Source organism: Phaethon aethereus (assembly GCF_964289735.1).
Source record: "Phaethon aethereus genome assembly, chromosome: 1".
NCBI lineage: Eukaryota > Metazoa > Chordata > Aves > Phaethontiformes > Phaethontidae > Phaethon > Phaethon aethereus.
The window spans coordinates 99,814,941-99,829,431 of NC_138575.1; the positions used below are offsets into that span (position 1 = coordinate 99,814,941).

Sequence of the window (14,491 nt, forward strand, 5' to 3'; positions counted from 1 at the left end):
CTTGGGCTTCCTACTTTGACATGTTTGCATACAAAAAAATGTAGCTTGACATTTTAATGTCAATCTTTAAAAAAAAAAAAAAAGAAGAAAGAATAGAAATGGGAGAAAATGTACTGTGATCTTTTTTATGAAATACTGGGGGGTTTTTTTTACATACTTGACAGTGCCACTTTCAGTAACAGCTTTCACCTGTAACTCTGAGCTCACCAGAATTTTGTGGTGGTATATGTGGGTTTTGTGATTCTGCAATAACTCCTTTGGATTTTTTTTTTAATGATATGGCTTTATGGATATTTTTGCTCAAGAGTATGGCTGTTAATAGTGTTAAGTTTTACTGTTCTACTACAGAGAACACAAGCCAATGCAACAAGAAACATTTTCGCTCTTGTATGAGCTTATACTTGGCTGATAGAAGTCTTGGCTTGTGGGGAACTTTCAGTGAAGTGCTGGATCTTACGAGGAGTCTAATATTTTTAAGTGCATGTTCTGTGAATAGGCACCTGAGCCCTTAAAAAATCCTTAAGCGACAGATTGTGCCTGCACGCCGTGCAAGTGGGGCTGTAACGGAGGCAGGTCGGTTGTGAGGCTTCTCGGTGTTGTACGCAGCTGATCCTAAGCTTTGAACTGCCTGTTGCTTGTGGCACAAGGAGGAAATGAGAACATCGCGTTGTGCTTTGTTTCTGTGAATACGTCTCATCTTGTGACCTAACGACTATATATCTTGCAGTGTTTAGTTACGTTTGCACGTTTAAATAAATTTAACCACCAAGTGTTTTTACTTAAAAATGGGTTCTTTATCCTCCTTTAGGAGAGTGTTTGTGAAACTGCTATGTTTCTCTGTGCTTTTTAGATGGCTTTATTTTTCAGTGAAATATGAGATATGGAATTAAGATTTCTGAGCAGGCAAGGTTTTGCAAAGGGCTCAGTAGAAAAACACGCATTTGAATAAAGTTCTTTCAGTAATTTTTTTTTTCCCTCTCTTTCCATAATGAATAATTGATAACCATATCACAGGAGCAATTAATCATTCCAAAGGTTCGAGTATGAAAGGTAATTGCTTATCTGCAATAACATTTGCCATAATAATGGGGGAAAAAAACCCCAAACTGCACATGTGAATCAGTAACACCTGTGTTGTGTGATGCTTTATCTATGACTGCTGAGGTGTATTTGTGTCCCTTTTGTCTCTTTTTACTAATTTATATACTAATTTACCGATTTTACTAATCGGTGCAATTGAACTTTTATTGAAATTTAGTGTTCTTTCAAATGGCAAGTGAAGTCCTATTAGTTCCTTAGAAACCATCTTTTCATCATCTGCAAGAAACCTTTGTATGGTACAGAAGGAAGCGAGGAGTAGAGAGAAAACTCTCTGCCTTGGAAATGCTTGTAGGGCATGATTTCCTTAATAATATGCTTTAATTACTCAGCTTCAGTCATGTGTTTCAGGTACCTTTTGGGGAATATTATAGCCTTTCCAAGGTAGAGCTGCAGTTGTTGGCTCCCTGAGCTGGGACTCTCCTCACTCTGTCATGGGCAAAAAATACCAGACAGTAACCTTCTACCTGCAGATAGAGAATGAGAATAAGGCAGGCAAATATTCCCACTTCAGGCATGCTTTGCTAACATCAGTTTCTTAATGGTGTCTAGTAAAAATTTTTATCTGGACTTTGCTGCATTTGTACATTTGTCTGTGTTTTTCCTGTGTCTGTTTATATTAACTATGTGGAATGTCTGTGTCTGCCTTCCTGTATGAATGGGAGGTTTTCATGTAGTCTAACAGTCCTTCCTAATCTCCAACTCTGCCACCAGCTCAGATTTTGGGTCAAGAATGTGCAGAGAGTATTATAAACTTGACTGAGTGTCAGGGCTGTGAGAAAGCCTCACTTTGTGCATTGGTGGAAGGAAAAGATGAGCAGTGCAGTTGCATTTGTAATCACATGGATTAAAGAGACCTTGAAAGGGCACCGTAAAATAACTTCAGCAGTTAAAACAACAGCCGTCATTACTCTCCTTCATCAGGCAAGCTCAACCACCGCTCTGGAAGTCTGTATAAATACTGCTGCGTTGTTTACAAAGAGCAATGGAGACATGAGATAAAAATAATTCTGAGGAATTTTTTTCTTAAAGGAGATGTAGCCAAACAAATTTCCCTGTGTACAGGAAGGATGGCTTTTCAGAAAGGATGATTTTGTGGAAAAATAACAGCACAACGGACTTAAATGTTACATGAACCTTATTTTTCCTTACGGTCATTGAGCTATAGGGATCTGCTTCATTCATTTAGGGTGAACTGCAGCTTCAAAACTCCAGGAAATTACCTCTACACTAGTAACTATGATGATGTGACAAGTAGCCCATATTATTTCAGCTGACACTAAAAGCCCAACTTGCAGTTACCAGAAGAGAAAGTTCTTCAAACAGACAAAAAAATAATCCAGAGTCAGTAAAATCAACCAAACAAGTACTCAAGATGATTGAATATCTTTGTTTTCTTTTTTTTTCTTTCATTTAATCAGTGCCAGTTCTTCTAGATCCCTGAATTTAGCTGCATTACTTTCCAGACTAAGTCTAATTTTAATTTTAAAATGAAAATTTCATTCATTCAAATTAAATTTTCATACTACACATACAAGAATATATATTGAAAAGTCAGCCATACTAATCTGCATATATTTGTGTCCATCATAGATAAAACAGGTATTTAAAGGTTTTATTTCAGTTATGATTAACTTGTGAAATTAACCGTAATAGTGTAGTGCCTTGGTCACAGTGCAGTTGAGACTGAGGTGATGTTCAGAATGCTTGTGCTGCTAACATGTTCTGAGTCACAAAACTCCTGTGTAAAATAAATGTTTCCTCTGTGCTCTGTAGGGTATAACCATCAGCGTACCTGTGAAAACCAAAGGCAGAAGTCTCCTGAATTCTACAGCAGAACAGCATCCGAATCGAATGTGTATTTGAATAGTTTCCATTACCCAGATCGTAGTTACAAGGACCATGCCTTTGATACCTTAAGCTTAGACAGTTCTGACAGTATGGAGACAAGCATATCGGCATGCTCACCAGATAACATTTCCAGGTAAAACACCTTTCTTTCTCATGTTGTAATGGTCACAGGGTTATAACGAAAAAAGAGAATATGTACATGAATACTGCTAACTGGTCAAGAAAATGTAAGATCATTAGACAGGCATAATAGCTAGTATTTGTGTAGCCTTTCATACTCAGGTTTAACTATCATCTCACGTTTTTAAAGATGGAAAATAAACACATGGGGAGGCTAAGTTGAAGGTCACAGAGAAATCGGTGTCGGTCCTGAACTGCAGTTATGCAGTTGTCGATGCTCTTTTCAGAGTGGGTATACCTGAGCTTCCTTCCCTGGTCACTACAGGGAAGGAACTTCCTGTGATAGGAAATTTCTCAAAGACATCTGCTGGCGACGATGTTACACTTCTTCTGCAAGTCCAGCAGGTTAACTTACTAGAGCCGTATGCTGAAACACTTAGGGCTCCTCTGGCAGTCTTTTCTGCCCTTTCCTCTCACTCTTCTGGGTCAGTAAAAACAAAGAGATGACACTGAGAGGCTTAGAGCCCTCCGTGGCTTTTCTCATCCTCAGAGTGTGTCAGCCTAGACACCACTCCTCAGATAACACAGAACATTGATGTTCCTTTTAAAAGTCAAGCCGAGTCTCAAAACTGTGTGCAAACAATTTTTCTTCTGACAGTCTGGTTTTAATGATAGCGCTTTCATTTCTGCTTGCAGTCTTGCCCCAGCAGTTTCACAAGCGTAAGGGGAGGCTGATAATTAAGTACAATGTTGTCACGGGATTAAGAATCCCTTGCAATCACAAGGACAGGTTTTTTGGCTAGCATGTTGTCTTTTATTCAGCATCTGTTTCCTGTAACAGGGTATCAGCCTGCTGATTTCCTCATATAGTCTTTATCACTGCAGTGTTAAGGGTTTCAGAAAATACCAGTGGCACTCATTCTGCTGGCTGGGGTATTTTTGTTGTTGTTAGTTTGGTTTTTTTGGTTTTGTGGTTTTGGGGGTTTTTTTAAGTAAAAACATTAGGACTCAGGTTTTGAGGATTTCTGTTTTAAATAGAAACACTATCAGCAAGTTTCTGATAGCTGGAGACAGGCTGGGAATTAACTCTGTCTCTGCAGCAAGCTAACAGGGCAGTGGTATGAAATCTGCCTCTTCACTGCTCTGATCATTTGGAAGAAGATGGTGTGTGTCTGAGCTACCTCAGGGCCATCTTGTAAGTGGAATCTCCAGCCCAGGACGCGGGAGCCCTGATGGCTGTTGACTTTCACTGGTGCTGTTTCCCCTTCTGCCTCCCTCTGGCTCTTCTGCAGCTTCCAGCCAATGCCAGAAGAAAAAAAAAAACACAAACAAAACCAAAAAAACAATCCAATCCAAAAACCAGAAAAGGACCCATTACGACAGACTCTTCTGTTTCTTACAAGGCAAACTTTGGTGAGGGAAGAAATGAGTGTGGGCTGACTTCGTTGATAAAACTTGGAAGACAGGCAGTTACTTTTCCTTAACAAAACTTCCCTTAAGCAAAATCAATTCAGATTGGTTTAGATGGTGTTTGAGAATCTTTTCCAGCCATATCAGACTTTAAAGGAAAACAATTATGATGCTTTGTTCTGACATATTTAAAATATATGCTATATTTTACCTTGTATAAGGTGAGAGAGACTTTTTTTGCTGGAAATGCATAAAATCTGCCTGTGCTCAAAGTACAGAAGAAACAGAACTGCTGTAGTTATTCAACTTGCCAAGCACTAGTTGTTCCAAGGTTCATTAGCAACTTCTTTTTTGTGGCCAAGGTTTCAGAGATTGTGATCTGCTGTGCATTAATTTCTGTGAGCAGGATAAGCAAATCAAGCATTAAGCTAAACTGAAGGGTTAACCAGTTTAACATGGAAAAACCGACTGCGATTAACTATGTTGCAGGTTGCTCACACGACTTTTAATTTACGGCCCCGTTGCTTTTACTGAAGTTATTTGAGCCAGATTCTTTTGGCCCATCAACTAAACACACTTTGGACAAACTAGGCTTAGGCATCTAAGTCAGTGGCCTCCCTTTTTTCTAAAACAGTAAGCTTTTAGAGTTTAGATAGATTTCAGGTGGATTATACCTTTTCTGCAAGCTTGGGTTAAATGAGGTATGTTATTTTCACCTTGTATTGTATCCGCTCAGGAAACATATCCCCAGACATTGAAATGTCTTCTGAAGACTGTCACACTTCTGACAAAAATCCTGGTCGTACAGACAGGAGCATCAGAGGCGTGCTCAGAAAGCAAAGGATGTTGTTCTTACTTTTTTTTCTTTTCCTTGCCCAGGACACATATTTGGACTACTTCCATTCTACCTGTGTCCCTCTGCAATTGGTCTGTATGCTGTTCAGCAGCATGAAAAAATCTGCCATCTGACACCCACTTCCACTCGAGTGGTCAGATAGCGTTTTCAGTGCAGTCCCACGTCAAGTTTCTCTCTGCCCTAAACGTTTGAATCCATTCTGGTTCCTCGTGATGTGCCTTAGTCTAATGGCATATTTAACGGTAATACAGTAAGAATTAACATCAACTGTTTTTCTTGAACGGCCTAAGATAAAAACTAAATTAAAGAGCATGCCATGGAAATGGCCACTGTTGAAACGGCTGTTAAATTGAGATGAAACAAAGAAATTGTGTTGGAGAAGAGAAGCAAAATAAAAAAGGACAAGCAAAGGTGACGGCTGTGCTGTGCTGGGCCAGGATCCAGCACTCTTTTGTGATTACCTTTGTTCCTTTGGCTTGCTGGTTACTTTAACTAGCAGATCCTTCCTGACACTACTATGTCACTGAATGGCCTCTATGCATACCTCTTAACCCTCCTTATTTTCATCGAGCTTTTTTTGATGGTGAGCTCAGGGAGACACAAAACAGAGACAGTCTACAGCCAAAGACTGGTATACTCAGATGGCTACTAAGGCCATCTCTGAGGATTACTGGTGTGTTCTGTTAGGACATGGTAACCTCCTGCACCCCTATTCTGTTATCTGGGAGAAGATGGCAGATCACAGGGGACCAGCAAGATGCATTTTTAGGCACTCAAGTCTGCATTTTTCACAACTCTGCATGGGGAATGTGTACATTGAGAGCGTACCATATTATACATCATTTTTTGTTAGTGCCTACTGCACTGAATTGGATCGGAACAGTATCAACTCCATTCTTAAACTGTCTAATGTAGGACTGTAAAATACATCTTTAAATACCAAGTATTCTTTTAAATAACTTTTTGAATTTTTTTTGTGCAGTGCTAGCACTTCAAATGTTGCAAGAATAGAAGAGATGGAGAGACTTCTGAAACAAGCACATGCTGAAAAGACTAGGCTGCTTGAGACCAGGGTAAGCATAATTTTATGAGTAAAACTAAGAATGAGCATGTTAGATAATTTCCTCCTAAATGCAACATTGGACCCTAAATAGTTTGCATCTAATAGACACTTTAAAAATTACCTCTCCCCGCTTAGTTTGGTCTGGTTTCATCCTCATACTATATCTTTGATACTGTATGCAATGGCTGCTATCTCAGTGCGTGAGTTGATGGCAAAATCCCATCAGAAGCTAGGTCAGCATTGTTCCTACACCTGCTAGGAGAGCTACTTAAGAAGAATCTTAATTTACAGTGTGGTAATCTTTGTAATTCTGATTCCAATTTTCAGTCCACTTTACTGGATACATATTTCTGCCTACTTAAGAGGCAAAAAGTCCCAGCTTAGAAATTACACTATCAACTATAGCTTCACATATAATTGAAGTTCTGCATGTGCTGTGGTATTTAGGAACGGGAGATGGAAGCCAAAAAACGAGCTCTGGAAGAAGAGAAGCGACGCAGAGAGCAACTGGAGAAAAGATTGGAAGAAGAAACTAGCCAGAGGCAAAAATTAATTGAAAAGGAAGTCAAAATACGTGAGAAACAAAGAGCACAGGTGAGATATGTTGACATGAAACGGTTTTTAAGTGCAAGACTTCCCCTTGATATACAGAAGGGACTAAGTGTGTAACTGCCAATGGTAAAGAGAACTGCTTTCAGTTGAATAGATAGATGTAGTATTTCTGAGGTGTAACTGTGCTGCTAAAAGTATGTTTGGGCTCTTGGAGCCTTAGATAGATGTCTGAGTATTCATTTAAAGATAAATAGCAGCATAGATATCTATTAGCATCTTATATCTAAAGTATAAATATTAATTATATAGGGTTTATTACTGAGTATGGGCAGAGCAGAATTTTTCAGCCTAAACAACAGAAGTCTGTGAGTGTGTTAATTTTATAAACAATTGGTGTTTGTTTTTTTCTTTAATATGTACAATATCTTGGACTGTGAATTGTCATTTCCAAATATTTGACCAAAAAAAACAGATAAAGAAGCTTTTCCAGCTCCACGTCTACTGTAGAGAGGAAACAGTATTTCTTCTAATGTTACTGGGACTATACAACATGAGAAACATTATTTAATTAAAACAGTGTTACCTCCTACATCATTTTGCTTCTTGTTAGGATTTAGAGGTATCTTGAGCTTTCTTTAGGCTTAAAGGTCTTACCTATGTGTTTATTCCACCACAACTAATGAGATCTACATGGTACAGCAAATAGATCAGACAGTCATCTTATCATTAGTATAGTATAGCAAGACAATGTCTCCATCTTAATGTATGTATCTGAGTTCAGAAGATTCCATATAGCATATTTGGATACCTTTCTGCTTTTATCTGTGCTACCTTTACTAAATCTTTGTTTCATGAGTCACTATTACATTTTTTTAATGATCATTTCTATATAACTTGCCTTTCTAATTGATAACACTAAATCAGAACAATAGGACAACCCCAGAAGAACTTTAAGCTTTTTCTGGTTAAATAAATCCATTTCCTTGTTTTTATATAAAATGTAATTACCAAATGTTAATTTTTTGTGTACTTTACCTGAATGCCTTCTTTTTTCTCAGAAATTTTAATGACAACTCAACTATGGCGTAAACAATGATGCAATCCTTATATCTCTATCCCAAATTGGAGCATGCATATGTTGTAATAGAATGCCCTTATTAGTTACTGATAATTGGCAGACTTGGCAGCAAGGGCTGAAGACTGAATTGGCAGGAAGACAAAATATGTCTGTCAAAAATAACTATGATTTTTTGTTAACTTTTTTCTTTCCTTTGTACAGTGAGACCTAATTTTTCTCTTTTTTTCAGCACTTCCTGACACTTAGAAACGTCAGCTAGGAGAAGGAACTCCATCTTTGCACTTGCCAAAGCTGGTGCCAGCTTGTATCATACAGGACTGCATAATTTTAGAAGGGTGCTGAGAGTTCTTGTGGGCAACACAGCTCCCGTTGCCCCAAGAGGTTCTTGAAAATGCAATGAGGGAAAGTCCCTTCGATTTGCGACTCTCAGTGGGGTTTAACAGGCTAACTTTAGGCATGGAGCAGGGGCAGATTAGATTCTCCAAATCACTGACCTCTCGGGAGTCAGGGGAGAGAGGGAGATGCCCCTTTCATGGGTCATTCAAAGAACCTAAATTCAGCTTCTGTTCTGAATTGCCCTGTGTTGTAGCCTCTGTCTGCCTTGACTGCATCAGGAGCCTTGGGAGACTTACCTTTTGTGTTTAAAATGGGGAAGGGGGGCGCGCAGACCCTTCAGGCACAGAAAACAAGCATATTCCCTCGGCTGGCAGAGGTCCCTCCTCTTGCTTGTTCTCCCAGCTGACACCCTGCAGGCTTGATGCAGAGTCAGTCTTGAACTGCAGTCAAGGATGAGGCACCATTTCCTGCACGGCTGTGCGGTCTCTTGCAGGGGGGGTGCACTTCGGCTCTCCATACTGTATTGCCACTGTGAATCAGATACCACATTTAACTCGTTCGGAAGAGAAAAATCCTATTTCGTTCACAGAAATCTCTGAAAAACTAACTAGTGGTTCCAGTTCACTCTTATTATTAATTTTTCGTGTGATAGCATGTTCTTATTATTTATATTATACTTCGCATGAAAATACCTGTAGCAGTAAAATATTAATGCGTGAGATACGTGTAGCAAGTATCTAGCCTAGAGAAATAAAGGTTTTGCTTAACATCATGCAAATTAAGTTCTTACACTTCAACTAAAGCAGCAACACACCTTTATATTTAATTAATGTTTTAATTCTAAACCAACCTTTCTGTGCCGTGGCCCCTGTTTTACCAGCTTATTAATTTATCATTTCCTATGCTCTAATCTCACTTTTATGAAGTTATCCAACATTTTGTAAAGTTCCAAGTTTTTAGCATTTTTCTTTTAAAGAAAATCAGGGCTGCGGCAAAAGCTTTTTATTTTCTTACCTTCATTCTTAGAATCTATGGGCAGTTTACAGTTATGTCCGTGCAGCAGAAAGAGTGACGGAGAAGTTAATGCTTCTGCTAAAAAAAATACGATTTTCTTTTCTTAACTGTAGGCTCGTCCCTTGACTCGCTATTTGCCCATTAGAAAGGAAGACTTTGACCTACGAAGTCACATCGAAACAGCCGGTCACAACATAGAGACCTGTTACCATGTCTCCCTCACAGAGAAGACCTGCCGAGGCTTTCTGATTAAAATGGGAGGAAAAATTAAAACATGGAAAAAACGATGGTTTGTTTTTGACAGAAACAAGAGAACTTTTACATATTATGCAGGTAGGTTGCAGGATCACTACTAGGCTACCTGTCCCTCTATTTTCCCGTTAACCTCAGCTGAGTTATGAACGTGTAGGGAGTCCTGAGTAAAACTTACATTTCCATCTCGTCGGCTTTTTTAAACATACACTCGGAGCTCGTGCAATCCCTTTCCTGTAGTGTTCAATCCTAATGCTAGGTAAGGCAGAAATGAGCGTAACAGACAAAGGGAGAGATGTAGATAGGCAAGAGGAAAAAATGGAAGATCATCAGGTTCCTAATACACAGAATAATGGCTCCACATAATTTGTTTTTAAATTTGATATACTTTCCCCAATGACAGAATGATTTCTTGTACCCTTCATACAAGAATATGATTTATTATACTTCCCATGAAAACTAAATTGAATGCTTCTGCAGTCCCACTGCTTGACGTGCTGAAAAGTCTTTCAGGAAATTAAATGTACAGGAGTAGGCTTTTTGAGTTTGCCATGTTTTGAGAGTCCAAGGAATTTCAAATTAACAACATGCAATACGCTAAAGAGGTTTCTGTACACTAAGTTGTGTTATATGATATCTGGAGCCATTATAAGCATTATGTTTATTTGTTATCTTGGGGTAAACCCTGAAATTTGGAATTTAAGAACATGTATTTTTCTGCAATTGCTGTGCAAATCTACACATGGTTTGATTTTGAAGTTTCAGAGGAAGCCAGAAAAATGACTTTGTGTTCTGAATATTTATTCTTAGGAGAGGCCAGACACAGGGGCATATGTAGGATGGTCATTGCTAAGAAGCAGAAGAACCCATCGAGTACAAAAAACACCCAAACAGTTCCATTTCCTTTTATGACACTAGTGCTTTCCAGCAACTCATAAGGAGCTTAAAATTGATGGTAGGGTTATGCATTGCTCAGTCCATCTTTTTTAAAACCCGTATTTGTATTCATTACATTCATTCACTACATACTGAGTATTTCTTACTAGTTTGCAGTAATACTATAAAGAATGTAACAAACATTTTTTTACTTTGTTCTTAACATCTGGATTATTGGTTAGCAAGGCCTGTAACATACAGTAGTGTTCCCATCTGGTACCAATTTTTTTTTTCAGTAGTTATGTTAATAGTTAACAGTTTGAGTTTTGTGTGCAGTACAGTTGCCATAATGAAATTTCAATTACCAAGGAAAACTTTTCATAATGTCTCAAGGACTCCGGCCAACAAACATAGTTTCATGAGAATTCTGTACCAGCTGTACAAAAATGCATCTGGTTGTACAAGCGAGGATCTGTCTAGATCTTTAAATATATAGTAGACTTCCAAAATAAAAATTGATACTGTAAATTCAGAGTAATTGAACTCTAAGTGAATACACTGGCATATTGTTTTACTTCTGTAAGTGTCCTGAACAAAGAACTTGCTGCACTAAATTGTCAAGCTTTAGGGTGACTGAAGCATCTGCACTTTCTGACCTGAAGCACACGGGGAACTCTACAAAGACTGTTGCGGTGGGAGCTGGTGGGTACCTGAAATGCTCTTGTAACCGAGACCCCAGGTGGGGCTTGAAAAGGAGAATGGATCACTGTTTGCCTGTACTGCATAGACAGTGTACTTTGTATAGTATTGCATTTAGCTTAGTATAATGTGTGCTAAAAGGTCATAATCTTATACCTCAGTACTTCTACCGGTCCCCTGGGGGCTGGCAAGGTGATTCCCAGCGCTGTATCGTTTGGTTGCTGGGATTTCATTTTTGCCATCGCACGACACTTTCAAAACTGCCTGCAGCTACCAGTAGGATGTAAGCTGAGTTTCGTGAGTATTCAAAATGACAGCAGAATCTCTCTCGGGACTGATGAAGAGGTTATGCATGACTGTTCAGTGTTAAGGTGGTACTGACTCGGGGTCAGAAGGCATTACATTCCCCTAATATAAAAGCACTGGGAGTGGAAAGAAGTTTGCCCTTCAGAGTCACATGCAGTTGTGATGCTTCTTAACACCCTCTGGGATTACTCAGCAATGCCTCTCCATTGCAGGAAACCGGATGGGACTGTAGATGCTTATCTGCCTTGTTCCTTTTTCTGGTGAAACTTTACAGTTGTGACTGCTAAGATTTTAAATTCACAGTCTGTGTCCTAACCGTTCACTAGCTGATGCTGGGGCAGAAGGCAACATCAGAAGATGTGTTAAGATAGTTTAGAATTGACCCCCTGCATGTGTCTGCTTCTTCCTATGGCCTTCAAAGGGAGATTAAGTCAGCTGTGTCTCTGTTGTAGATATGAGAACTTAAGTGAGAAGACTCCCACCCTGTATGTCAGCTTTGCTGCCATGGGATACTGGTACCAGAAACACAGTACCACTGGGTAACAACCTACTCCTTGTTGGCAGCCTCCCTGGAGTAACTATCCCCTCAGGCGGTTCTACCTCAGGCGCTCTGAAGCAAACAGGGAGTTCCCTTTCACAACAGGGGCAAACTGCGTCTACTTAATTTGGCTTTTACCTTGGGTGTCAGAGTAGGAGAGTGCAAACAGACAATTACGATGCTGCAGCTGGTGCTCAGGAACTTTTAACCTCCTGTAAACTTTTCCATGTGTCAGAGCTCATAGAAATTTGCCTACAATCTGCTACCCTCGCATTTGAATAATAAACATTAGCTTGAGACTGAGGGAGATTATTATAAACAGGAAGAAGCACTTTTTTTAATAAGTACAAGCACAAATGACGTTCTAATGTAAAGCTTTTGCTATCAAATTGTATTTCAAATTTGCTTATCCTAAGAGTTTTCCTTTGAAGGCAAACTGTAGGTCTTAGCCTGTAAGCTATGTGAAGTCTGGCTGGCTTTCATGGAGTTGGAAGATTGGAAGTATCTCAGAGACATCTGTCCTTCTGTTGGCTAATACCAGCCATAATGTTTAGACACATCAGTGAAGGAGGTGACTTGCAGATAGATGAGGAAACTGCAAAAGCTTTTATTTCTTTGGAAACCAGGTGGAAAAGAAAACCTATTAAATTAGGAAATGCATCTCTCAACAAAACTGAGCAACTGGTAAGAAAGGGTGGAAGGTTTCTGTAGGATTTCACAAGCAGAAGTGTTAATCCAATTACTTATTAGCCTAACATATATGGAAATGCAAATCAGGCTGTTCATTTCAGTTCTCAAGTTTTTCTCTCTTTTCCATTTTAGATAAACATGAAACTAAATTAAAAGGTGTAATATATTTTCAAGCTATTGAAGAAGTCTATTATGATCACCTAAAGAATGCATATAAGGTAAACTATTGTTACTGTTGTTTAAACTGAGTATCGTATAGCAGTACCCAAAGTATGGTAGCTGCTGTAAAGTCAAAGGGAAAGCTGACATTATTTGGGAAAAAAAGAAACAAACAAAAAAAACCTGGAGTGGAGGAAAAGGAAGATGAAGCCAGATCAGTGATTAGCACTGGTTTTGTTTGTGGGGTTTTTTTTAATACTGATGAAAGCAGAGATAAGAGTGCCTCCCTGCCAAGTGGGATTTGCTGCAAGGAATTCCTTAGTCGAGGGGTGAGACCACTGAAATCTATGGCTTTGCAAATCACGGGGTGGCTGCATGCGTCTGTCACAGGGAGGAGGTAACTGGTGCCCGCGGCTCGCGGCACCCCCTGCCTCTCATCTGTAATTTAAATGAGCTGTGAACAAGCTGAATATATCCTTGGTGCGGGGATTTGTGAAAGCCAGGCTGGTTTTGACCACTGGACAGAGTGGAGGACTTATGTTATTTGGGCACGAAACGACAGTTTGAAGCCCTGTACTACAGTGTAATAGGTGAGTGGAAATATGTTGTAAAAAGTGTTTATGCTGGATGCAAATGCTATAAACACATCTCTGCTTCCAGCGCTGCAATGCAGGGTGAAGTGCTACAGCATTTTGCATTTTGTCGTTCTCCATAACCCCATCGTATATCTCCCTGTAAGGGATGTTGGTTCTGGTGCCAGAAAATGGCTTTGCTTTCATTCTTTTGATATCCTTCTTTCTGTGTTATTCTAGAGTCCCAACCCGTTGCTCACGTTCAGCGTTAAGACGCATGACCGGATATACTATATGGTTGCTCCTTCGCCAGAAGCCATGAGGATATGGATGGATGTTATTGTTACCGGCGCAGAAGGCTACACCCACTTCATGTTATAATAAAAGGGGGCAACAGGGCATACTGCAATAACCTAGCATATGAAGTTAGCCATATGTAGTGAAATCTGAAAAGCCAGTGAATACTCTGAAATATCCTTCCTTATGATGTGCACCTGAAACCTCGCAACGAGACGGTTTTACAAAGGCATTGAAAAGGGGGGCTTGTTACTTGTTTTAGTTGATCTTCATAGGAATGAAAGAGCTAAAGCTGTTGAGAGGATCGTAGTGCTCTAAAATGGATAATCGGGCAATTTATATTACAGCATCTTGATTCAATGATAATTTTCTGCAGACTCTCTTGTATGGAGAATGTCCTCATAAACTCACACTAAACAGTTTACAAATGTGTGTGTTCTCATCAGTATGCAAAAATTCTAGTAATGGAACAAAAAGGTGTAATAAGCATATATTTTAATATGCAGCATTTGACATTTATAGATGATTAGGTGACTTTTTAAAACTTTTAGCCAAGTATTTTATAAAAATATAAACAAAAAAGCAACCCTAAGGTACACACAGTTCTTGCCTTAGTAGTTAAGTATTACAACAGAGCCAAAGAGTTCTACGATTCCCTTATCATGTTTTCAAAGTGTTAGTTGTACCTAACTTTCTGTACAGGGACAGTGCCAAAACTCTTCAT

General features: G+C 39.2%; 1 protein-coding gene across 1 annotated transcript in view; it reads left to right on the forward strand.

Annotated features, from left to right (window-relative positions):
- Nucleotides 1–13,851, forward strand: part of PHLDB2 (pleckstrin homology like domain family B member 2) — a gene marked incomplete at its 3' end in the record, with an annotated part of 58,969 nt that extends 45,118 nt beyond the window's left edge. The window contains exons 14-20 of the mRNA XM_082011095.1: nt 1,015–1,050; nt 2,875–3,082; nt 6,318–6,408; nt 6,846–6,992; nt 9,492–9,711; nt 12,872–12,957; nt 13,711–13,851. Coding sequence (XP_081867221.1) covers nt 1,015–1,050; nt 2,875–3,082; nt 6,318–6,408; nt 6,846–6,992; nt 9,492–9,711; nt 12,872–12,957; nt 13,711–13,851 — 929 coding nt within the window. The remainder of the gene's footprint in view (nt 1–1,014; nt 1,051–2,874; nt 3,083–6,317; nt 6,409–6,845; nt 6,993–9,491; nt 9,712–12,871; nt 12,958–13,710) is intronic.
- Between the last annotated feature and the right edge of the window lie 640 nt (nt 13,852–14,491).